Raw genomic sequence first — 25,614 nt, forward strand, 5'->3', positions numbered from 1 at the left:
ACACAAATGACCACTCTTTCCTTTTTAGAAACACTTTCCTCTCTAGGCTTTCCTGATTCCATAATCTATTAACCCACCCTTCTCTGTCTCGTTTGCTAGGCCCTATCTTCCACACCCAACCTCTCAATGCGAAAGTGTCTGAGGGCCTTGTCTTGGCTGTCTTCCCTTCCTTTCCCAGCTGATTTCATCCAATCCCATGACTTTAAAAGCTCATATATAGTGATAACACCCAAATCTATATCTCCAGCCAACAGCAACAGATGTGTCACGGGCAACTCACATTTAACACATCCAGCATTTTTTTCCTCCTTAATTACCCCCCAATCCACTTCTCATCTTAGTAAATGGCATCACTATCCGCTCAGTTGCTCAGACCAAGAATCTAAATTTAATTCTCACCACCTCTCTCTTTCTTATTATTCATCACACACATTCTATTAGCCTGTCCTATTGACTCTATCATCACCCTCATCTTCTCTGCTACAACCCTAATCTGAGCCACCTGCCCTTCTTCCTCTATTGCTCCCCTTTAGGGTCTTCTTAACATAGCCAGAGTGATCTTTTAAAAGAATATAAATTTCACCTAGTTAAAATCCCCCAACAGCTTCCTATTACAATTAGACTAAAATCCAAACTATCTAACTTGGCACTTACAAGGCTCTACAAGATATACCCTCACCTACTTCTCAAACCTCAATTTCTACTATTCTCCCTTTTGTTCACCACACTCCAGCCACACCGGCCTTTCTGTCCCTTGAAAAGGCCAAACTCATTATACTCGCAAGGTCTTTGTCTAGAATGATCTCCCAAATCTTGCGTCGTTCATATCATTCATGCTTCAGGTCAATGTAACTTGCTTAGAGAAACCTTCCTAGTCATCCTAACATATTCTACTCCATTACCCTATTTTATACGTAGTTATCACTGTCTAAAATTACTATCGTGCACTTATTATCTTACTCTCCTCCACTAGAATGTGTACTTCATTAGGACAGAGGATTCCCCTTTTTCTTCATATTATACCCTAAGCGCCTCGAACAATAATGAGCACACAGCAGGTATTCAATCAGTATTTGTTAACTGAATTTCCAAAGGAGCTGCTAGTGTTAAAAGAAATTTTTAAAAATGAAATAATCCTCAATACAGAAAAATCCTTATGTAGCTTTTTTGTTCTTGAATCCTTATTTATAACAGTAAAAACCTGAAAACCACCTAAATGTCCAACATTTAGAAATGGTTAAATAATTATGGTACAATCACAGGATGGACTCTCATGCAGTCATTAAAAATGTGATTTTTCACAGTACTGGAGAAAAGTTATGCTATAATGTTAAATAAAAAGCACAGAATCCAAGATTTTACATATAATGTAACCTTAATTACTTTAGAATACATGTATCAGACACAATCTGCCAAACTCTCACAAGAAGAAATCGATGATCTCAATAGGCCTGTATCTATAAGTTGAATCAATAATTAATAACCTTGAAAACAGAAAGCTTCAGGCTCAGATGGGTTCTCTTTCAGAGAACAAAAGCAGGGGGAATGCTTCCTAACTCATTTTATGTGGCCAGCATTACCCTAATACTATAAAACCAGATAAAGACATCACAAGAAAAGAAAACTACACATTAGTACTTCTCATAAACATAGATGCAAAAATCTTCAACAAAATATTAGTAAATCGAATTTTAAAAAGTATAAAAAGAATTATACACGACAACTATGTGGAATTTATCCCAGGTATGATTAAAAAATCAATTGATGTGGTCCATCATATCGATGGACTAAAATAAAAATCACACAATCATATCAACATATGCAGAAAAGGCATCTGACAAATGCCAATACCCATTCATGATAAAAACTCAAGGGAAACCAGGAATACAGAACTTCATATCAACCTTATGAAGAGTATCTACAAAAACCCCACAGCTAACATCATATTTCATGGTGAGAAACTCTTTCCCACAAAGATCAGGTGCAAGTCATGAATGCCCCCTTTTACCACTCCTTTTCAGTACTGTGCTGGAAGGCCTTGTTAATGCAATAATGCAAGAAAAGGAAATAAAACGTATACCGACTGGGAAGGAAGAATAAAAGTCTTTGTTCGCAGATGACATGATCATCTATGTAAAAAAATGCAAAAGGATGAGCCAAAAGAATTTCTGGAACTAAAAAGCAACTATAGCAAGGTTGCAGGACACAAAGTTAATATACAAAGTTAACTGCTATCCTATACACTGAGAGTGAACAAATGGAATTTGAAATTTAAAATGCAATACCAGACTCCCTCTTGCGAGAGCACTGGAATCACAACTAACTGCTGAACAATCATCAACAGGAGGACACTGGAATTCATGAAAAACATGCCCCACATCCAAGGACAGGGGAGAAGCAGCAATGAGATAGTAAGAAGGGCGCAACCACAATAAAATCAAATCCCATGGCTGCTAGGTGGGTGACTCACAAACTGGAGAACATTTATACCACAGAGGTCCACCCACTGTAGTGAAGGTTCTGAGCCCCATGTCAGGCTTCCCAACCTGGAGGTCCGGCAACAAGAGGGGGAATTCCTAGAGAATCAGACTTTGAAGGTTGGTGGGATTTGATTGCAGGACTTCGACAGCACGTGGGGAAGCAGGGACTCCACTCTTGGAGGACACACACAAAGTAGTGTGTGCATCAGGACCCAGGGAAGGGAGTGGTGACCCCATGGGAGACTGAACCGGACCTACTTTCTAGTGTTGGAGGGTCTCCTGCAGAGGTGGGGGGAGGCTGTGGTACACTGCAGGGACAAGGACGCTGGCAGCGTAAGTTCTGGAAAGTACTCCTTGGCGTGAGCCCGCCCAGAGTCTGCCATTAGCCCCACCGAAGAGTGGGTAGGCTTCAGGGCTGGGTCACCTCAGGCCAAACCACCAACAGGGAGGGAACCCAGTCACACCCATCAGCAGAAAAGTGGATTAAAGTTTTACTGAGCTCTGCCCAACAGAGCAACACCCAGCTCTGCCCACCAACACTTCTCCAATCAGGAAGCTTGCACAAGCCTCTTAGAGAGCCTCATCTACCAGAAGGCAGACAGCAGAAGCAAGAAGAACTACAATTCTTCAGCCTGTGGAACGAAAGCCACAATCACAGAAAGACAGACAAAATGAAAAGGTAGAGGACTATGTCCCAGATGAGGGAACAAGATAAAACCCCAGAAAAACAACGAAATGAAGTACAGATAGGCAACCTTCCAGAAAAAGAACTCAGAATAATGACAGTGAAGATGATCCAGGACCTCGGAAAAAGAATGGAGGAAAAGACCGAGAAGATGCAAGAAATGTTTAACAAAGACCTAGAAGAATTAAAGAACAAACACCTAGAAGAATTAAAGAACAAACAAACAGAGATGAACAGTAACTGAAATGAAAAATACACTAGAAGGAATCAATAGCAGAATAACTGAGGCAGAACGGATAAGTGACCTGGAAGACAGAATGGTGGAATTCACTGCCCTGGAAGAGGAGAAAGAAAAAAGAATGAAAAGAAATGAAGACAGCTTAAGAGATCTCTGGGACAACATTAAATGCCCCAACATTCGCATTATAGGGGTCCCAGAAGGCGAAGAGAGAGAGAAAGGACCCGAGAAAATATGTGAAGAGATTACAGTCGAAAACTCCGCTAACATGGGAAAGGAAATAGCCACCCAAGTCCAGGAAGTGCAGAGTCCCAAGCAGGATAAACCCAAGGAGAAACATGCAGAGACACACAGTAATCAAACTGACAAAAATTAAAGACAAAGAAAAATTATTAAAAGCAACAAGGGAAAAACGACAAATAACATACAATTAACATACAACACATGACAAATAACATACAAACATACATTTGTCGTATAAAAATGACAAATAACATACAACAGCTGATTTCTCAGCAGAAACTCTACAAGCCAGAAGGGAGTGGCATGATTTATCTAAAGTGATGAAAAGGAAGAACCTACAAGCAAGATTACTCTACCTGGCAAGGATCTCATTCAGAGTTGACGGAGAAATCAAAGGCTTTACAGACAAGCAAAAGCTAAGGGAATTAAGCACCACCAAACCAGCTCTACAAAAAATGCTAAAGGAAAAAAAAAAAAAAAAGTAGGAAGGGCTTCCCTGGTGGCGCAGTGGTTGAGAGTCCGCCTGCCGATACAGGGGACACGGGTTCGTGCCCTGGTCTGGGAAGATCCCACATGCCACGGAGCGGCTGGGCCTGTGAGCCATGGCCACTGAGCCTGCACGTCCGGAGTCTGTGCTCGCAGCGGAAGAGGCCACAACAGTGAGAGGCCCGCGTATTGCAAAAAAAAAAAAAAAAAAAATGCTAAAGGAACCTCTTCTCTAAAGGGGAAACACAAGAGAAGAAAAGGACCTATAAAAACAAACCTGAAACAATTAAGAAAATGGTAATAGGAACATACATATCAATAATTACCTTAAACGTAAATGGATTAAATGCTCCAACCAAAAGACAGAGGCTTGCTTAATGGATACAAAAACAAGACCCATATATATGCTGTCTACAGGAGACCCACTTCAGACCTAGGGACATATACAGAATGAAAGTGAGGGGATGGAAAAAGATATTCCGTGCAAATGGAAATCAAAAGAAAGCTGGAGTAGCAATACTCATATCAGATAAAATAGACTTATAAAGAATGTTACAAGAGACAAGGAAGGACACTACATAATGATCAAGGGATCAATCCAAGAAGAAGATATAACAATTATAAATATATATGCACCCAACATAGGAGCACCTCAATACATAAGGCAAATACTAACAGCTATAAAAGAGGAAATCAACAGTAAAACAATAATAGTAGGGGACTTTAACACCTCATTTACACCAATGGACAGAATCATCCAGACAGAAACTTAATAAGGAAACACAAGCTTTAAAGGACACAATGAACTAGATAGATTTAACTGATAATTATAGGACAGTCCATCCGAAAACAGATTACACTTTCCTCTCAAGTACACATGACACATTCCAGGATAGATCACATCTTGGGTCACAAATCAAGCCTCACTAAATTTAAGAAAACTGAAATCATATCAAGAATCTTTTTGACCACAATGCTATGAGATTAGTAATTAATTACTCGGAATAAAACATAAAAACCACAAACACATGAAGGCTAAACAATACATTACTAAATAACCAAGAGATCACTGAAGAAATCAAAGAGGAAATTAAAAAATACCTAGAGACGAATGACAATGAAAACATGATGATCCAAAACCTATGGGATGCAGCAAAAGCAGTTCTAAGAGGGAAGTTTATAGCAATACAACCCTACCTCAAGAAACAAGAAAAATCTCAAATTAACAATCTAACCTTACACCTAAAGGAACTAGAGAAAGAAGAACAAACAAAACCCAAAGTTAATAGAAGGAAAGAAATCATAAAGATCAGAGCAGAAATAAATGAAACAGAAACAAAGAAAACAACAGCAAAGATCAATAAAACTAAAAGGTGGTTCTTTGAGAACATAAAATTGATAAATCTTTAACCAGACTCTTCAAGAACAAGACGGAGAGAACTCAAATCAATAAAATTAGAAATGAAACAGAAGTTACAACAGACACTGCAGAAATACAGAGCATCCAAAGAGACTTCTACAAGCAACTCTATGCCAATAAAATGGACAACCTGGAAGAAACGGACAAATTCTTAGAAAGGTAAAACCTACCAAGGCTGAACCAGGAAGAAACAGAAAATATGAAAAGACCAATCACAAGCACTGAAATTGAAACTGTGATTTAAAATCTTCCAACAAACAAAAGTCCAAGACCAGATGGCTTTACAGGTGAATTCTATGAAACATTTAGAGAAGAGCTAACACCCATCTTTCTCAAACTCTTCCAAAAAATTGCAGAGGCAGGAACACTCCCAAACTTATTCTATGAAGCCACCATCAGCCTGATACCAAAACCAGACAGAGATACTACAAAAAAAGAAAATTACAGATCAGTATCACTGATGAATATGGACGCAAACATCCTCAACAAAATACTAGCAAACAGAATCCAACAATACATTAAAAAGGATCATACACCATGATCAAGAGGGATTTATCCCAGGTATACAAGAATTCTTCAATATATACAAATCAATCAATGTGATACACCATATTAACAAACTGAAGAGTAAAAACCATATGATCATCTCAATAGATGCAGAAAAAGCTTTTGACAAAATTCAACACCAATTTATGATAAAAACTCTCCAGAAAATGGGCATAGAAGAAACATACCTCAACATAATAAAGGCCATATATGACAAACTCACAGCAAACATCATCCTCAATGGTGAAAAACTGAAAGCATTTCCTCTAAGATCAGGAACAAGACAAGGATGTCCACTCCTGCCACTGTTATTCAACATAGTTTTGGAAGTCCTAGCCACGGCAATCAGAGAAGAAAAAGAAATAAAAGGAATCCAAATTGGAGAAGAAGTAAAACTGTCACTGTTTGCAGATGACATGATGCTGTACATAGAGAATCCTAAAGATGCCACCAGAAAACTACTAGAGAGCTAATTAATGAACCTGGTAAAGTTGCAGGATTCAAAATTAATGCACAGAAATCTCTTGCATTCCTATACACTAACAATGTAAGATTAGAAAGAGAAATTAAGGAAACAATCCCATTCACCACTGTAACAAAAAGAATAAAATACCTAGGAATAAACCTATCTAAGGAGGTAAAAGGCCTGTACTAAGGAAACTATTAAGACACTGGTGAAAGAAATCAAAGATGACACAAACAGATGGAGAGATATACCATGTTCTTGGATTGGAAGAATCAATATTGTTAAAATGACTATACTACCCAAAGCAATCTACGGATTCAATGCAATCCCTATCAAATTACCACTGGCATTTTTCACAGAACTAGAACAAAAAATCTTAAAATTTGTATGGAGACACAAAAGACCCCGAATAGCAAAAGCAATCTTGAGGGAAAAAAACAGAGCTTGAGGAATCAGACTCCCTGATTTCAGGCTATACTACAAAGCTACAGGAATCAAGATAGTATGGTACTGGCACAAAAATAGAAACACAGATCAATGAAACAGGATAGAAAACCAGAGATAAATCCACGCACCTATGGTCAACTAATCTATGACAAAGGAGGCAAGGAGTTACAATGGAGAAAAGACAGTCTCTTCAATAAGCGGTGCTGGGAAAACTGGACAGCTACATGTAAAAGAATGAAATTAGAACACTCCCAAACACCATATACAAAAATAAATTCAAAATGGATTAAAAACCTAAATGTAAGACCAGACACTATAAAACTCTTCGAGGAAAACATAGGAAGAACACTCTTTGACATAAATCACAGCAAGATCTTTTATGACCCACCTCCTAGAGTAATGGAAATAAAAACAAACAAACAAATGGGACTTAATGAAACTTAAAAGCTTTTGCACAGAAAAGGAAACCATAAACAAGACGAAAAGACAACCCTCAGAATGGGAGAAAATATCTGCAAACGAATCAACGGACAAAGGATTAATCTCCAAAATATAGCAACAGCTCATGCAGCTTAATCTTTTTTTTTTTTTTTGCAGTACGCGGGTCTCTCACTGCCGTGTCCTCTCCCGTTGCGGAGCACAGGCTCCGGATGCGCAGGCTCAGCGGCCATGCCCCACTGGCCCAGCTGCTCCGTGGCATGTGGGATCCCCCGGACCGGGGCACGAACCCGCGTCCCCTGCATCAGCAGGCAGACCCTCAACCACCGCGCCACCAGGGAAGCCCATGCAGCTTAATCGTCAAAAAAAACAAACAACCCAATCAAAAAATGGGCCGAAGACCTAAATAGACATCTCTCCAAAGACGACATACAGATGGCCAAGAGGCACATGAAAAGCTGCTCAACATCACTAATTATTGGAGAAATGCAAATCAAAACTACAATGAGCTATCAACTCACACCAGTTAGAATGGGCATCATCAGAAAATCTACAAACAACAAATGCTGGAGAGGGTGTGGAGGAAAGGGAACCCACTTGCAGTGTTTGTGGGAATGTAAATTGACACAGCCGCTATGGAGAACAGTATGGAGGTTCCTTAAAAAACTAAAAATAGAATTACCATATGACCTAGCAATCCCACTACTGGGCATATACCCAGAGAAAACCATAATTCAAAAAGACACATGCACCCCAATGTTCACGGCAGCACTATTTACAATAGTCAGGTCATAGAAGCAACCTAAATGCCCATCAACAGATGAATGGATAAAGAAGATGTGGTACATATATACAATGGAGTATTACTCAGCCATAAAAAGGAACAAAATTGGGTCATTTGTAGATACGTGGATGGACCTAGAGACTTTCATACAGAGTGAAGTAAGTCAGAAAGAGAAAAACAAATATCGTATATTAATGCATGTGTGTAATCTAGAAAAATGGTACAGATGAACCAGTTTACAAGGCAGAAATAGAGACACAGATGTAGAGAACAAACGTATGGACACCAAGGGGGAGAAGTGGGGGTGGTGGTGGTCATGGTGGTGGGATGAATTGTGAGACTGGGATTGATATATATATACTAATATGTATAAAGTAGATAACTAATAAGATCCTAAGATAACTAATAATAAAAAATAAACAAATTTTAAAAAATGCAATACCATTACATTAGCACCAAAAATTGAAATACTTAGGTATAAATCTAACAAAATAGATACAAAACCTATATGAGGAAAACCACAAAACTCTGATGAATGAAGTCAAAGAAGAACCAAATAAATGAAGAGATATTCTATGTTCATGGATAGGAAGACTCAGTACCACCAAGATCTCAGTTCTTCCCAACTTATCTGCATGTTGGAGGAGGTCATTGAGAGGACATGACCACTGGTTGACCTGAGAAATGGACCCAGGCAATCAGAGGCTCCTTACCCTCTCCATGGGATGTCCATTCTGCCCACTGTTCTCATACAAGGAGCCACTTCAAGGACACAGCCTTGAGGCAGTAATGTGCTATTGAGACCATCTGGACTATATACATGACTGAACCCCCATTAAGGTCTCTAGAAAAATGCTTAAGATTCTGGCGGGTGGGTACGGAGATCTACTTGTCATGCAGCTGCCCAAGACATGCCTTGTATGTAAGTTCCCTTGTTTATTAAAACTGCCACCCTCCAAACTGGAGTGGTCTGCCTTTCTTCAGTCCCTCCTTGCCCTCTATGTATGGGGGCCAGTTCAGAATTTCACTCAGGGAACTCGTGAGGTTGTGAACCAACAATGCAATCTCAATCAAAATCCCAGCAAGTTATTTTATGGATATCAACAAACTGATTCTAAAGTTGACATGGAGAGGCAAAAGACCCAGAAAAGCCAACACAATATTGAAGAGGAAAAACAAAGTTGGAAGACAGACACTACCCAACTTCAAGACTTACTATGAAGCTATAGTAATCAAGATAGTATGGTACTGGGGGAGTGGCCAAGATGGCAGAGTCAGAAGACCCTGAGCTCACCTCCTCCCATGGCACACCAAAATTACAACTATTTACACAGAAACTATTGATGAGAAAGAAGGGAATACTAGCAGAAAAGATCTTCTACAACTAAATATACAATGAAGGAACCACAATGAGATGAGTAGGAAGGGTGGAGATGTGGCAGAGTCAAGATCCACACTCCCAGGTGGATGACCCACAAACAGGAGGATAATTACAACTGTAGAGGTTCAGCCCAAGGAGCCAGTGGTCTGAGCACCATATCAGGCTCCCCAGCCTAGGGGCTTCTGCACTGGGAAGATGAGCCCCCAGAACGTTGGCTTTGAAGGCTAGTGGGGCTTACTTTTGGGAGAGCCAGAGGATTGTGGGAAGAGACTCCACTCTTAAAGGGCACACACAAAATCGCACACACTTCAGGAGGACCCAGGGCACAAGCAATAATTTGAAAGAAGCCTGGGTCAGACTGACCTACTGATCTTGGAGAGCCTCCCAGAGAGGCAGAAGGCAACTGGAGCTTATCTTGGGGACAAGACAAAGGTAGCAGTCATTTGGGGGAGGCTGTTCTACTACATGGACGCTGGTGCTGGCAAACACCACTTCTGAACCCTCCTTCTAGCTTATTAGTGTCAGGACCCAACCCTATCCACTAGCCTTTCAGCACCAATACTGGAATGCCTCAGGCCAAGTAACTAGCTGAGCAGAGACACAGCCCCATCCACCAGCAGGCTTGCTGCCTTAAGGTCCCCTGAGCCACAGTCACCCTGGGATCCAACACTGTTTGCCAGAGGGCCCGGGACCCAGCCATGCACACCAGTGGGCAGCACTAGCCCCAGAACCAGCCTCACCCACCGGAGGATAGGCAACAGTCCCAGGATACCTTGGGCTCCGGCCCCAGCCACGAGTGGGCAGAAACGCAAACTCTAGGACCCCCAGCTCTGCCCACCCGTGAACAGGCACTAGCCTGGAATCCCCTGGGCCTCCCCACCCAGTAGCAGGCCGACACCAGCTCTGCAACACCTAGGCCTTGCAGCCAGAGACCCCAGGACCTAGCCCTGCCACCAGCTGACTGATACCAGCTCCAAGACACTCTGGACCCCTCAGCCAGCTGTCCCAGGATCTAGCTCCTCTCACCAGTGGGCCAACACAAGCTTTGGGACACCCCAGACCCTGCAGCCAGCTATGTCTGGAACTGGCCCCACCTACCTGCAGGCCGACACTATATCTGGAAGACCCCAGCACCATACCCACTCCAGAACCCAGCTCCAACCACCAGTGGGCTAGCACTAGCCCCAGGACCACTGGGCCACAGTCAGCAGCCTCATGACCCAGATCTGCCCACCAGTGGCCAGCATCCTCTACACAAGGCAGTGCCTGGCAACTAACTGGAGTGTGGGCCAGCCACACCTACCAGACTCCCATAGTAGTCAGTGTGCCACAAGACAAGGACCCACACAGCCCACGCAGCAGGCACCCCTAGAGCATACAGCTCTGGTGACCAGGGGGGATTGTGCTGTTGGGGTGCAGAAGAACTAAGTGACAGGAAATAGGCAATTTACTTTATAGAGAGTTCAAAGTAGTGACGGGTGAACAGAGTGAGAAGTTAAAAGTTTCTAACAAAGAGTTTAAAAATATAAAGAAAAACCAAGCAGAGCTGAAGAATACAATAACTGAAATGGAAAAATACACTAGAAGGAATCAACAGATTAAATGATACAGTGGAATGGATCTGTGAGCTGGCAGACAAAGTAGTGGAAATCACTTAAGCTGAACAGAAGAAAGAATAAAAAGAAATGAGGACAGCTTAAGAGACCTCTGAGACATCAAGCATACTAACATTTGAATTACAGGGGTCCCAGAAGGAGAAGAAAGAGAGAAAGTGGCAGGGAACATATCTGAAGATATAATAGCTGAAAACTTCCCTAACCTGGAGAAGGAAACAGATATCCAGGTCCAGGAAGCACAGAGAGTCCCACAGAGAATCAATCCAAAGAGGACCACACCAAGACATAAAAATTAAAGATAGAGAATGTTAAAAGAAGCATGGGAAAAGTAGCAATTTATGTACAAGGGAACTCCCATAAGGCTATCAGCTGACCTTTCAGCAGAAACTCTGTAGGCCAGGAGGGAGTGGCATGATATATTTAAAGTGATGAAAGGGATAAGTCTACAACCAAGTATACTCGACCTGGTAAAGCTTGTGTTCAGATTTTATGGACAAGCAAAAGTTTTATGGACAAGCAAAAGCTAAAAGAGTTCAGCACCACTAAACCAGCTTTACAAGAAATGTTAAAGGGACAACTCTAAGTGAAAAAGAAAAGGCTACAACTAGAAAGATGAAAATTGTGAAAGGAAAAAATCTCACTGGTAAAGACAAATATACAGTAAAGGTAGTAAATCAGCCATAGTAAGAAGATTAAAAGACAGAAGTCATAAAATCATCTATATCTGCAATAAGTAGTTAAGGGATACACAAAAGATATAAAACAAAAGATGTAAAATATGATGTCAAAAACAGTAAACATGCGGGGGGAGGGTAAAAATGCAGGGTTGTTAAAATGAGCTTGAACTTAAGAGATCAGTAACTTCAAGTAATCATACATACACATGCGCGCACACACACACATGCACAGAATGCTATGTACAGTGTGGGGAATATAGTCAATAACTATGTAGTATCTTTGTGTGGTGACACATATTAACTAGACTTATCATGGTGTTCATTTTGAAATGTATAGAAATACCAAATCACTATGCTGTGTAATAGAAACTAACATAGTATTGCAGGTCAATTATACTTCAAAAGCAAACAAACTCATAGAAAAAGAGACCAAATTTCTGGTTACCAGAGGCGGGGGGGGGGTGGTGGGGGGGAATTGGATGAAGGTGATCAAAAGACACAAACTTCCACTTATAAGATAAATAAAACTTAATAAAATTAGAAGGAAAAAAAGACAATATGGTATTTGCAAAAGAGTAGACAAAATGTATCAATGGAACAGAATACAGAGCCCAGAAATAGACCCCTATAAATATAATCAGCTGATCTTTGACAAAGGAGCAAAGGCAATACAATGGAGCAAAGATAGTCTCCTTCAACAAACACTGCTGGAACAACTGGACATCTACATGTAAAAAATGAATCTAGACAGAGACCTTATACCTTTCACAAAAATTAACTCAAAATGAATCAGAGACCTAAATGTTAAACTGTAAAATTCCTGGAAAACACAGGAGAAAACCTACATGACCTTGGTTTTGGTGATGCCTTTTTAGTTATAACATCAAACACAGGATCCATGAAGGAAATAACTGATAAGCTGGACTTCATTAAAATAAAAAACTTCTGCTCTGTGAAAGACAATGTCAAAGACAATTGTCAATCCAGACAATACAATATTATTCAGCACTAAAGAAACGAGCTATCAAGCCAAGAAAAGGCATGGAGGAACCATAAATACATATTACTAAGTGAGAGAAGGTCATCTGAAAAGGCTACATACTATATGACTCCAACCATATGACATTCTGGAAGAGGCAAAACTACAGAGTCAGTAATTACATACACTACCATGCATAAGATAGATAGCTAGTGGGAACCTGCTATAAAGCACAGGAAGCTCTGCTCGGTGCTCTGTGATGACCTAGATAGGTGGAATGCGGGGGTGGGAAGGAGGTCCAAGAGGCAGGGGATATATGTATACATATAGCTGCTTCACTTCACTGTAGAGCAGAAACTAATACAACATTGTAAAGCAATTAAACTCCAATTTAAAAAAAGGAAAAAAAAATCAGTTGTTGCAGGGAGGGGCAGTATGTGAACAGGCAGAGCAGAGGATTTTTAGGGCAGTGAAAATACTCTGTATGATATGATAATGATGGATATATGTCATTAAACATTTGTTCAATCCCATAGAATGTACAACACCAAGAGTGAACCCTAAGGTAAACTATAAACTTTGAGTGATTATGATGTGTCAATATAGGTTCATCTTTGGATAAAATGTACCATTCTGGTGAATGATGTTGATAATGGGGAGGCAATGCATGTGTGGGGGCAGCAGAATATAGGAAATCTGTACCTTCCTCTCACTTTTGCTGTAAACCTAAAACTGCTCTAAAAAAATAAAGTCTTAAAGTCTTATGATACATGTATCATAAAGACTTCAAAAAAATAATCTAAAACACAATAGTAATATCTCTAGGTTACAAGACTGTGGGTACATTTTTTCTCCTTTTTCTATATTTTTCTATTTTCTATTATAAATATGTATCAATAATTTTTAAAATATAATAACCACCCTCTAAGAGGGGACCTACCAAACCTCTCATATTCCCTATTATGTCAATTTCAGAATCCTACATGGTCTCTTTGTATGCTGCAAAAATTGTCTTTTGCAGGTGCATGTCAACTTGCAATCTAAATCTAACATCCAGACTCCGGTAAAACTTCTTACCATGTCAGTAGTGCCACCCTCTTTGGTGCTTTGTGTGTTATATACATTGTCCACGGGTTAACTAATAATTAGAAAAGTCACACTGCAACCAGGTAATGATGACCAGTCTGTGGACTCTGTAATTAGTTGTCAACTATGTTCTAAGACTTAAAATAGCCTTCCACTTTCCACTCCTAATTGGGAATTATACCCTGCTTCCTGATCAACCTTAATATCTGTAAAAATATGGACACTGAGGTGGTTAGACCTGGTTACACCATCATCTTGTGGCTAATTTAATATTATCACAAGCAACATCATACTGAGTAAAAATTGCAAAATTCTTAGGAGTAACTGCCTGTGGCAATTGTCATTACTCTCCATAGATTGAAATGAATATGTAATGTGAGCTTCCACACCAGAGGCAGTAGTGTCTAGTACTGTATTCCTGACCAGGAAAGAAAGTCCTCTCATAGTAATGAAAAAAAGATAAAGAATGAATGTCCTCTTTGGTTGGGAGGTGAAATAGGTACGTGATTCCCAGGAACAGAAAGAGCAGCAGGATTTCCTCAACAAAGAGACCTACGGCAACCGTGCATCTCAGTTCTTCTAACTGATTTGAGGAACAGGTTATATACACTTCTCTTAACAAAAATTTATTTCTGGGCCTTTAAGTTCAATTAGGTGCTCCTGTTCTGCCACACATTCCATGTTTCCAGCACCCATGACTATGACCTCTCCCTTTCTTGGGCTCCATTGAGAGGTTGAACACCCATCTATACCTTGGCAACGATACAATCCAGAATTCTGACCTCACATCCAACCTCTTTGCTTTGTTTCTATATCCCCAGCCCCTGTATTAAACTAAAATCAGGTATCTCTCCCTGATTGTTAAGAACAAGGTAACTTTTAGAGTGAAATGAGTTAACACCTCCTACAATCACAACCTCTTATTAGCCAATCCAGCATTATGAGCCACCCATCCCAAAACAAAAATTTTTTTAGAATTTAGTGGTGTTATGATGAATTGAGCCTGCCCGTGGCCTCAAAAACCGCTAGATCCAGGGTCCAATGTCCATCTTCAGTCCCATTGCCTATCCCCTCATTCCAAGAATTTTTTAGTATTTTTCTGCCATGCTTACTAATACAGATGGATATGCATGCCAGTGTTGTAAGGTGGGCACTATATTTCCCTTGATCTTTTAATAATCCAATACACAGAGGGTGATATTGTAGACAGGAAATCCAGGATCTATTAAGCCTTTCATACAAGTTCTTGCTGTCTTTGGCCAATATGGTGATACCATGTGCCACCTTATAATTAGAATAGATACCACTGCAGCCAAGGCAGCTTGTTTACACTGGCTAGGTGTAACCCCTTGCCAGTTCTTATACTGTTTCAGAATATTGATTCATACTGAAGACACTTGGAGGACACTTGCTGGCCTAAAGAGAAGCCAGTCAGCTGTCAGTGGCAACATGCAGTCTCAGCTACCTTGCCCTCATTGGACATGAATCTAGGGTGCTATTTCAACTGTCCTTGTGAATATGTCCACTTTAGAATTTCACAGAGGGGGGATGATCTGTCCTTCTGAGGGGCGTTTAGATGCTTCTTCAAATATTAACATATTGGATATTTGGTCTATTTCTGACTGCAGATCCTGGCTCCAAAATGGAAATTTATTAATGGACAATCTTGGGCTTTCCATGGTCCAAATCATTGGCCCAAACCCACTACAACTGATCTAGGAGTCTGCTGAAATCAACACCTGGGGCATGGAGTTACACCTCAGTTGGTACCATCCAGGATGCACATAATTTTGCCCATTAAGTGAACCTTCCAGGTCCCCAGTGAGTAAGCATTTTTCCGGACTGATGATGCAAAGTATCTGTCTTTTCATGTTTTCAGCCACTGATGACACTGGGCAGATCCATTAATGGAAAACAATACAAAGGGTTGCTTTTTTTGATAAAAAATCTCCAAATGGACCTTAGGTAATAGGCCCAAATTTTTAAAGGGGTCTCAATACTTGGTAAATGATCAATATTGTGATATAATGCATAATAGTAAATGAATAAATTTGGGTAGGCCCTGAGTTTTTTGAGTTTGACTTCCCAGCCCACTACCATGGATTACTTCTATATCTAGAGCAGTGGTTTTCCACCCTGGCTGCTTATTGGAATCATCTAGGAAGCTTAAAAACAGAAGAAAACAGCAACAAAGAAACTATACCTGAGACCCACCCTAAATAAATTAAATCGAAGTTTCTAGGGATGAGACTCAGCCGTTGGTGGTTTTATTATGTTTGCTTTAACTCTCCAAGTGATTCTAATAGGCAGCCAGGTTTGAAAATCAAGAATCTAGAGCAATGGTTCTCAAACTTTAGAATACATCAATATCACATGTAGGTGATTAAAGTAGATTGCTGGGCCCCCATCTAGATTTTCTGATTTGGTCTGGGGTGAAGCTCAAGAATCTGCATTTCTAACACCTAGTTAAGTGCTAATGCTAGCATTAGCAGGTGATGCTAATGCTGCTGGTTAAAGGACCACACTGAAAACCACTGATCGAGAGTGTGCTTTTCAAACTTTGATATTAAAACCCACAACTTTAATATTTTAAACCCAAAACATTACCTGAGAACGTTGTTAAAATTCAGAGTCTAATCCAGTAGGCCTGGGGTAGGGTTTGAGACCTGCATTTCTTGCTGGTCTAAGGACCACATCTTTGAACAGCAGGGATCTAGAGCTGCCATTTTTTAAATAACCAAGCAAACTAGAAGCTGCTGGCGCAAATCTTCAAGGAGGCCAGTTTTGCATACTAATAATGACATGACTCATTTTGATGACTTCTTTCTTTGTTCCCTGATCACCTGAACATACACAGTCTCCTGGACAGCCTCGTGATTACAATGTAATTATTGCAAAACAGCCAACATCTCCACTAATGTGAAGCTCTACTCACCTTACTTGATACAGCTGATCACTTCCTTCTCCCTGAAAAACTCTTTTTACTTGACTTCCATGACCCCACACTCTCTTGGTCTTCCTCCTGCCTCTCTAGCCACTTTTTTGTCAGTTCTTTTTCACCTCCCCTATATTTAAATGTTGGAGGGCTGCCGTAATCCATTTTTCAGATTCTTTATCCATACTCACTCCTTCAGTAGTCTCATCCAGGCTCATGGCTTTAAATACTATCTAGATGCTGATAACACTCAAAGCCCAGAATGCTTCCCTGGATTATAGACATGCATGTTCAACTGCCTAATGTACAACCCCACTTGGTTGTCTATTAGCATCTAAAACAGAACACTTCTAAAAGAGCTCATGATCTTCCCTTTCTCCCAAAACAGAAAATTTGCTCCTGCCAGTCTTTGCTAATTCAGTAATTGGCAACTCTATTCTTTCAGGTGTTCTGGCCAAAAACTGCAATCACCATTGATCTTTCTTTTCTGTCACAATTTATACCTGGTCCATCAGTAAATCATGTTGCCTCTATCTTCAAAATATATCTAATCCTTTCTCACTGCTTCCACTGTAACCACTCTGGTCCAAGCCACCAATATGTCTTAGAACAGTCCCCTAAGTGGTCTCTCTGCTTCCATCCTAACCCTCTCCCTCAGTCTGTCATCAAAATAGGAGCCAGAGTGACCTTGTTAAACCATTAACTCAAATTATGTCACTAATTTGATTAAATTGCTCCAATGGCTTCTAATCTCCCTCAGATGGGAAAGCTAAAATCCTCTCAAAAGCCTGTAAGGTCGTACACAATCTGTTCCCACCACCATTACTTCATCAGACCTCATTTCTTTACTACTTTCACGTGAATTCACTGCACTCCAGCCACGCTTTCACATTGTTCCTCAAGCACATGAGGCATTCCATTTCAGGGCTTTTGAACTTGATAGTCCCTTTGACTGAAATGTCCTTCCCTCATAGCCACACAGCACATTCCCTCACCTCCAAGTCTCTACTCAAGTGTTAAATGTATACTTTACAGTGAGGCGTTCCTGGCTACCCTATCCAAACACCTATCTAAACTCTTCCCAGTAGTCTCTATCTCACTTTCCTGTTTTTTTCTTAGCCCTTACATACTATATAGATATAGATAGATATACACACTATATATACAAAAATAATAGATAATATGTACACACTATATACATATTTATTATGTATATAAATATGAAATTTACCTTGTTTATTATCTCCCCCCAGTAGATACAGGTTCCATGAGGGCTGGGAATTTCACCTGCTTGGTTCACCACTATAACTCTAGTGCTAAAAATAGTCCCTGGTAAATACTAATAGGTGCTCAATAAATATTTGCTGAAAGAATAAGTAAAGCAAGAAATACCTATTTTTACACTAAGATGTGTCCCAGACACCAATTAAGAAAGTGTCTTAAGGGACTTCCCTGGCAGTTCAGTGGTTAAGTTTTTGCTTTCCAATGCAGGGGGTGCAGGTTCGATGCCTGGTCAGGGACCTAAGATCCCACATGCCTCGGGGCCAAAAAACCAAAACATAAAACAGAAGCGATATTGTAACAAATTCAATATAGATTTTTTAAATGGTCCACATTAAAAAAAATCTTTAAAAAAAAAGAAAGTGTCTTAAGAAGGTGGGTATAACCAATTGTGGCAAATGATGATAAATCAAATAAAATTAGAACAGAGAATTGACCACTGGATATAGCACTGTGGAGGTCACTGGTGACCTTGACAAGAGTTGCTAGGGTGAAATAGAACAGAGCTAAGACTGAATGGGAGAAAAAGAACTGAAGATAGTGAGTACAAACAACTTTTTCAGATATTTTCTCTTAACATAAGACGATTGCATATGATGTTACCTCATCTCAAAATGCTATGCCTTCACTCATTTCTTCTGATGACGACTTCTCTGTTTTCCTTAAAGATCCAGACAGCTTACGTATTCTATTCACTAGGTAACATCACTGTAACTGTTATGTGCCCATGTACATACCACTATCCACAGTACACATAGTATTCTAAGTGATTCTTTACTTGACTGATAGTGTCTTAAACTCCTAATACGTTAAAGCTGGGATCCTTCCACAAAGATGTTCAATAAATATTTCTTTGATGAGTGAAAAGACCTTGAAAGAACAGTAAGTTAATAGTTTCTAAGAAACTATTCTTATTTCTTAATAGTTTCTAAGAAACTATTACTTCTTAATAGCTTCAAAGAATTTATTTACCATGTTTTCCTTAATTTATATCCAAATATATTTTACTAGTTATCTATATATTAGACACTATAAAATAATAAAGGAAAAGTTATTATAACACAAATGTAAAATTTGTCTTTTCCCCAAGTAAATAATAAAGATACATTTAATGTACATTTATGACAATTTGAACTATTATTCTGGATAATTCAAACCTTTGACTGAAAACATCTTAATTTTATCTCTTAAACTGTGCAGTATTTGAAAAACAACCATAAATATTTTGATATCCAAGTACATAAAGTGAAATCTTACAGAACAGAATTATTAAATAGTCTGTGAAAGTTCAGGTCACCAATTCTAGTTACTTAAACACAGGGACATTTTACTAAATCTGTATGTAATCTAATACTTTCTGAAGTATTGCTTCTAGATATTACACAATGCTTAAGAAAATTCTGGTATCAGGTTTGAGGGCAGGGTTTCTACCCATTTCTCAAACTGCTTATTTAAGAATTCTATGCGTGCATGTTTTGCGATACAGATTGGCAACATGTTTCCTAAACAGAATCATCTGGGGCACTGTTTGAAAAACAAATTTCTGGGATCCAGCTCTAGAGGATTCTAGCTTAGCACATTTGATGAAAAGGCTAGAAACTGGCAAAAAGCTCCTTAAACTGGCAAAAAGCTCCTGATTCTGTTGATCAGTCAAGTTTGGGAAATATTGACCATATATCTGGAAACATTAAGTAGACAACAAGTAGGTTTGCAGCAATTCCTGCCAGACCTTAAAAAGTTGCTACCCTCAACCCATAAACACAAAAAGTACTGATCCACCATGGAGACATCATACATTCTGAAACGCTTTTTCAAGACAATTTTGATTTGTGTTGAATAAATGAAATTTCCATACTATAAATACAGAGCTGTTAAAAACAACTTTTACTAGATCATGATGAAGCTTGATCAGTTTTCTTTCTTCAAAACACCACCTACCACAATTGAAGAGCTACTACACCTTTCATTTTGTCTAAAGGAAAAAAAAGTAGTAACAAAATGCACCAAGCTAACTACATTCCATCAATGGTCTTCACTGGTGATATATGACTTGAAAACTATCAATAACATTCACTACTTCAAGCACAAACTTGTCAAAAATGTGTTGATGGGTAGTATCTAGAAAAATTAATTTTAAAAGCTATTGTATCCTTTGGGAAGACAGCTGGCAAAAGTTTCAAAATATAGACCAAGCTACAGATGTTCATCGTATGTTAAAACTACTAGTAGTCTATTTTATAACTTAGTCTTAAGCCTGTAATAAACACTTAATAACTAAAGAATTTTATCAATATAACTTGGGACACAGGAAAAAAAACCATTAAGAAAGAAAAAGTGACTCTAAAATTCCTGTGTTATTTCTGACAGTGAAACTAATTTCTACATAAGTCAGTAATACTGAAATAAATATAACTAAAGGACAAATTACTATATATATACATACCTAATAAAAAGAAGTAAGACAACTACATGCAACACAGACAAAATGATAAAGTCATGTGGCACCACCATTGGCAATGCCAGATGTAGTAAGATGATAGAACTGGTAAGCAACTGATCATTATTTAGTCTACAACCAATATGGCACCTACACTTTCAAAACCTAAAGACAACGACTTGCTCATTCTGGTATAGTCAGCTTCAGACTAAGTTATATTCAATTAATATGTTTTACCTAAGTTTCAAGCAAGTATGAAAACAAAACAAATGATAAAAACTATACTTTTTACTAATAAGGCTAACGTTACAGCAACAGTTTTCCACCATGCCATCACATTTATGAATATTACATTTTCTGCTGTGACAGAATTGAAAAATTACTGGAGTAGTAACTATATTTGTATTTCAAACACTGAATTGAAACAAATTTGAAAGCTTTGAACATTTTCCTGATCTATTTCATAAACAAGAATGATCTCTACCATTATTGTATGAAACAAAATTTCCAAAACAGTTTGAGTGATTTCTAAGTTATAGTCTTAGTACTGTACTAAATTTGTGCCACAATTTCAGGATGCTATATATTCAGATTTTACTACCCCATTGAAATTTTCAAGAAAACTTTTTACTGTTATAAATTATTTTAAGGGTGAATCCTTTGCATAAAATCATAAGCAAGTATCCAATTATGACAAAAATTAGAGTAATCTCACTTTTGAAACACGTTGAGATACTACATATATGGTTGTGCAACTAGGTATATATTATATACCAAAGGAAGGCAAAGCATCACCTCCTTACAATTTACTGAAACACAATTATAAAAATTCAAGCGGTGTGACATAATATAGCTTCAAATTACTGCTGGAAGAATAAACAAAACATCATTTACCCCATCAAATAAATCATATCTAGTTTCAGAAGATCTTCATACCATATTGCTCTCAACTACCAAGTAGTAAAAACAACAGAAGTGCACCTCAAAATCCTTCACACCTACCTACCCCACCTACTGAATCGAACCTAAGAGACTGACTATCTGGAGAAGGGCTTCAGTCATGGCTTCTTCAACTATATAAGGCTACTATCCCCTGAGAACTAACACATGGAAAAGAAGAGAGAAACGGGAAAGGATCAGGGAAAAAGACAAAGAACTGGGGTAAATTCTACTCTTGGGGTGAATAACAAACCCAAATAACGAACCCAAAACACTATCTCATTTCCTACTCCACAATCTCAGCTTCTGGTCTCCTTATCTTTACTCCATCTTGCCCTACCTATTGTTTGTCCTAGGCCTCCTTTTCCCTCTTACAGAGCATAAACGTACAGACCTGCAAAATAGAAGATCTTCTTTATTTACAGAATTTAAGTGCCAGAGTTTTTTGCCTACAAGACATCAAACCATGATACTGGATTTGAAATGCACAATTTAAATCCTGTGGAAAACAGACATGGGGATAAAACTGAGTAACCAAATCCAATCATAGAATCTCTTTTAAAAAACCCAGAAGCAAGCGCAAGTGCGCGCCCACACACACACAAACGCACACATAGTCTCAAAATGTTTTAAAACACATTCTCCATCATCAACGACAAATATACTGTGCTTGAGACAATAATCAATGGACAAGAATAATTTCTGCAGCTTTTAACTTTATTTGCCACAAAAGTTCTGCTGAGACACTGATTGAAAATTACATTTCAAATACACCGCTCACTAAAGAAATGTAAACAAGCACTGGTACCAACTTTAAGATGCCGCCCACAAAAGAATTAAAATGAAGACAAAACTGTGATTTAAGTTAAAAATACAAAAGTATATTTATTTAGCATTGCTTTATTGAAAAGGAAACAGAATTGGAAATCAGGATTATTTTTAGCACCTTCCTCGGATCAAACCTATCCCCAAACTGCCTATAGGTGTGCACATTTTAAAGTCCAATGAATTGTCTGAAGGTTGCCAGGGTTTCTTTTCTATCTGCTGATAACAGCAGGGAGTGAAACCTCAACTAATCATTATGGCCAAGAGATGAGAGCCCTCCAGGATGCCATCCTGGGCGCCCTCCCCAGGACCAGCCTAGAGCTTAGGGGACTTTTATCAGTCCTCTACTAGGTAAAGGACTTCCCTCGGGCGCTTTAAGAATTCGTTGAATAAGAAATCAACGAAGGGATTTAAAGGAGTAAAATGCTACCAAAATAACCTTTCGTACATTTCACAAATTTGATGTAAGAAGAAGGGTACACAGCCAGAAAACCGAGCGCCCAGTGGATAAGCGGACTTGGTGTCACCGCACCGACCGAGAGGGAGAGACTCTAGAACGCGAAGATGGGGAAAGGCATCTAGAACGCGAAGATGGGGAAAGGCATTTCTCCGGTGTTAACAGGGTGGATTCGGGACCAGATGGCTGTGGATTTCTCTCCCGGGCGATACGCCCTGAAGGAGCGGGTCACGGGCACCCAGAAGGACCGGCAAGTGCAAACTCGGCGCGCGGATCTCAAGGGGACGGCGGCCGCCCCCGCCCCTCCGTACCTGATGATGTCGTCGCTGTGGCCCCGGTAGAACTTCTGCCGGTGCTCCCGCGGGCTGTACACCACGCCGACGCCCGCCACGAAGTACACGATCTCCTTGGCCGCCGTGTAGTAGAGGTTGTTGCGGCACTGGTGGCCCCGGTAGCCGTACACCCACTCGAGCCGCAGGTGGCAGCTCGGGGCGCTCCGGGCCGCCATGTCGGGGCGCCCACCCCGCCGTTCCGCTCGGGCCCGCGGCGGCGGCGGCGGCGGCGGGAGACAGGAGGCGGCGGGAGACAGGAGGCGGCGGCGTCCGGGCGAAACAAGCCCTCCCGCGGGCGGCCGGGACTCGCCGCCTGCCGCGTCCTCTAAGCCGCGCCTGGCAGGTGCATGTCGCTTCTCCTGCCGCCGCCGGCGCCGCCTCAGCCCACGGGCGGGAGGAAAACCCTAGCCTCGCGGAACATGCTGAGGGCCGCGGGCGCCGCCGGCCGTCAAGAGGGTGCCGCGCGCCCTCTCTTCGCCCACCTCGGTCGCCTTGTCTCCTCAGGCCGCAGCGCCCAAGCCTTGAGCCGAGCCGAGCGAGGGCCCGCCTCCCGCCTCCACGCCTCCGCCGCCGCCCTGGCACCCAGCTCCTCGCCCGGGTCACCTGCGGCGTTCACGTCCCGCCGCGGCCTCGTCCCACAGCCCGGCGGACCCGCGCCGCGCGCCCCCCAGCGCAGGAAATCGGCGAGCGCGCAGCCTCGCGCGGCTCCGCCCCCTCGCCGCCGTCGCAGCCAACGCCCGCGCTCGCCCTGCCCAACCCTGCCCCGCCCCTCCCAGCGGGGGAGCGCGAAGGCGCTGGGTGCTCCTTGGGTACCGTTGCCGGGTCGCGGTTCCCGTCCTCTCGCTCTCACCTAACGTCTAGTCCCTCTATCCTTGGCCAGGACCAGCGACCCCAGCCGCCCTGACCGCGTCCCGCTTAGGCCCCGGCGGGACTCTGGGCCACCCTCGTTCCCTGCTTCTGGGAGGTCTCGCCCGGGAAGCGCCTGTCTCACAAGGCCCCTGAACCCGGCCAGGGCTACGTTTATGCGTGGAAGAATCAACACTAGGATGTTAACCTCATTTTTTTTTTTTTTCCTGATACCTTGGTGTGCGTGTGTTTTCTAGCTGCTTCGTAGTGCTCACTATACCAAACATTGAGTGGGAATAAAACCTGACTTCCTAAGCGCACATTTTCTTATTTGTATACGTGACCTCAAAGCTTAAAGTAGAATTTAAATCGTAAAATGACACGCCAGATCCAATTTCTTAAGAAATAGCAGTGGTACCTGAATTTTTTAAATTACTGTTTTGAACACCAATGAATTCGATACTTTTTGCATTGCAGTGATGTTGAAAATGTCTTGAGTCATAATTCTGGAGAATGAGCCTGTAAACACAAGTACTGGGAGCGATGACTTCCTCTGTCAGTTCCCCTCCTCCTCAGTTTTCTAAGTGCCCCCTCTCTCACAGGATTTACCAATACCTGTAAAATAATTTGAAATCCATATTTTAAAAGGTTTTAAATGCAGAATGATAACCATAAGGTTTACAACGAGAAATAATAACTTACAAAATACAAATATGAATCTTTCGTGTCTAAAAAAAATCCGTTTTGATTTCCCTGGGAAATACCAAAACTTGGAAACCTGAGAAAAGCTAGAATAAACTAACATCCTTTTAAGAAATGTGACTGCACAGAGGTGATGATTCCTAGATGGTACCCATACCTTGCAATGGATGTTACCCAATCTATGCTTCCTCAAAGATGCAAATTACCAGTTTGAGACAAGAGGATACCTTTTCAGTTTTGGTTATGACTTCTAGTCTACATGCAGGAAAGAAGGGCCATTTCAGAGGAAGGAATTTGCATAAATGTCATGAAAAGTAAACTCTGAAGGAGTGAGTAGATTTGGTGAGCTCCACCAGGAAGGCTGAAAGTAGAAATCCAATCTGGTGTAGTTCAGAATAATCATCTAACAGGGTAGTGAGGAGCTATGATGCAGGAAGAACTGACTGTAAGAGATTTATACAATTACCAAGCTTTCAGACATTTTTAAAAGTTTATTAGTTTTGCTATTCCCAGAGTGATTAGCTATAAAACTGTCAATAGAAATAATCAATAAACCAATCTATGATAGAAATAGAAAAGAGTTTTATTTGAGCTAAACTGAGGGCAATAGCCTGGGATACACAGATTCAAGAAGCACCTGAATTGTGTTCCACTGGACTACAAAAAGGGGGTGGCATATAAAGGCAAAAACCATAAAATTACATAAGTTGTTTGTCAAGAATTAGGATGGGAGCTGGCAAGAAGTAAGGGTGCTTGTTAAGCAAGAATTTGTTGGGGTCCGAAATGATTGCAGAGTTACAAGGGGAGACCTTGGGACCATTAGACTGTGGCTGGCAGCCGCTAGCAGATGATTATTTTGAGAATGGCTGGTGGTGTCCTTGAGACTGA

The 25,614-nt window shown here is 40.6% G+C and overlaps 1 protein-coding gene across 4 annotated transcripts in view; it reads right to left on the bottom strand.

The window, feature by feature from the left end:
- The window catches only part of EML5 (EMAP like 5), a 163,531-nt gene extending 139,734 nt beyond the window's left edge, over positions 1-23,797 (bottom strand). For all 4 annotated transcript variants that reach the window (XR_007475312.1, XM_049705432.1, XM_049705433.1 and 1 more), the window contains exon 1: positions 23,158-23,797. Coding sequence is in view for 3 of the 4 variants with exons in the window: in XM_049705432.1 (XP_049561389.1) it covers positions 23,158-23,354 (197 nt within the window). In the remaining variant the exon portion in view is untranslated. The remainder of the gene's footprint in view (positions 1-23,157) is intronic.
- Positions 23,798-25,614: the final 1,817 nt, after the last annotated feature.

Source organism: Orcinus orca, chromosome 2 (genome assembly GCF_937001465.1).
Source record: "Orcinus orca chromosome 2, mOrcOrc1.1, whole genome shotgun sequence".
Classification (NCBI taxonomy): domain Eukaryota; kingdom Metazoa; phylum Chordata; class Mammalia; order Artiodactyla; family Delphinidae; genus Orcinus; species Orcinus orca.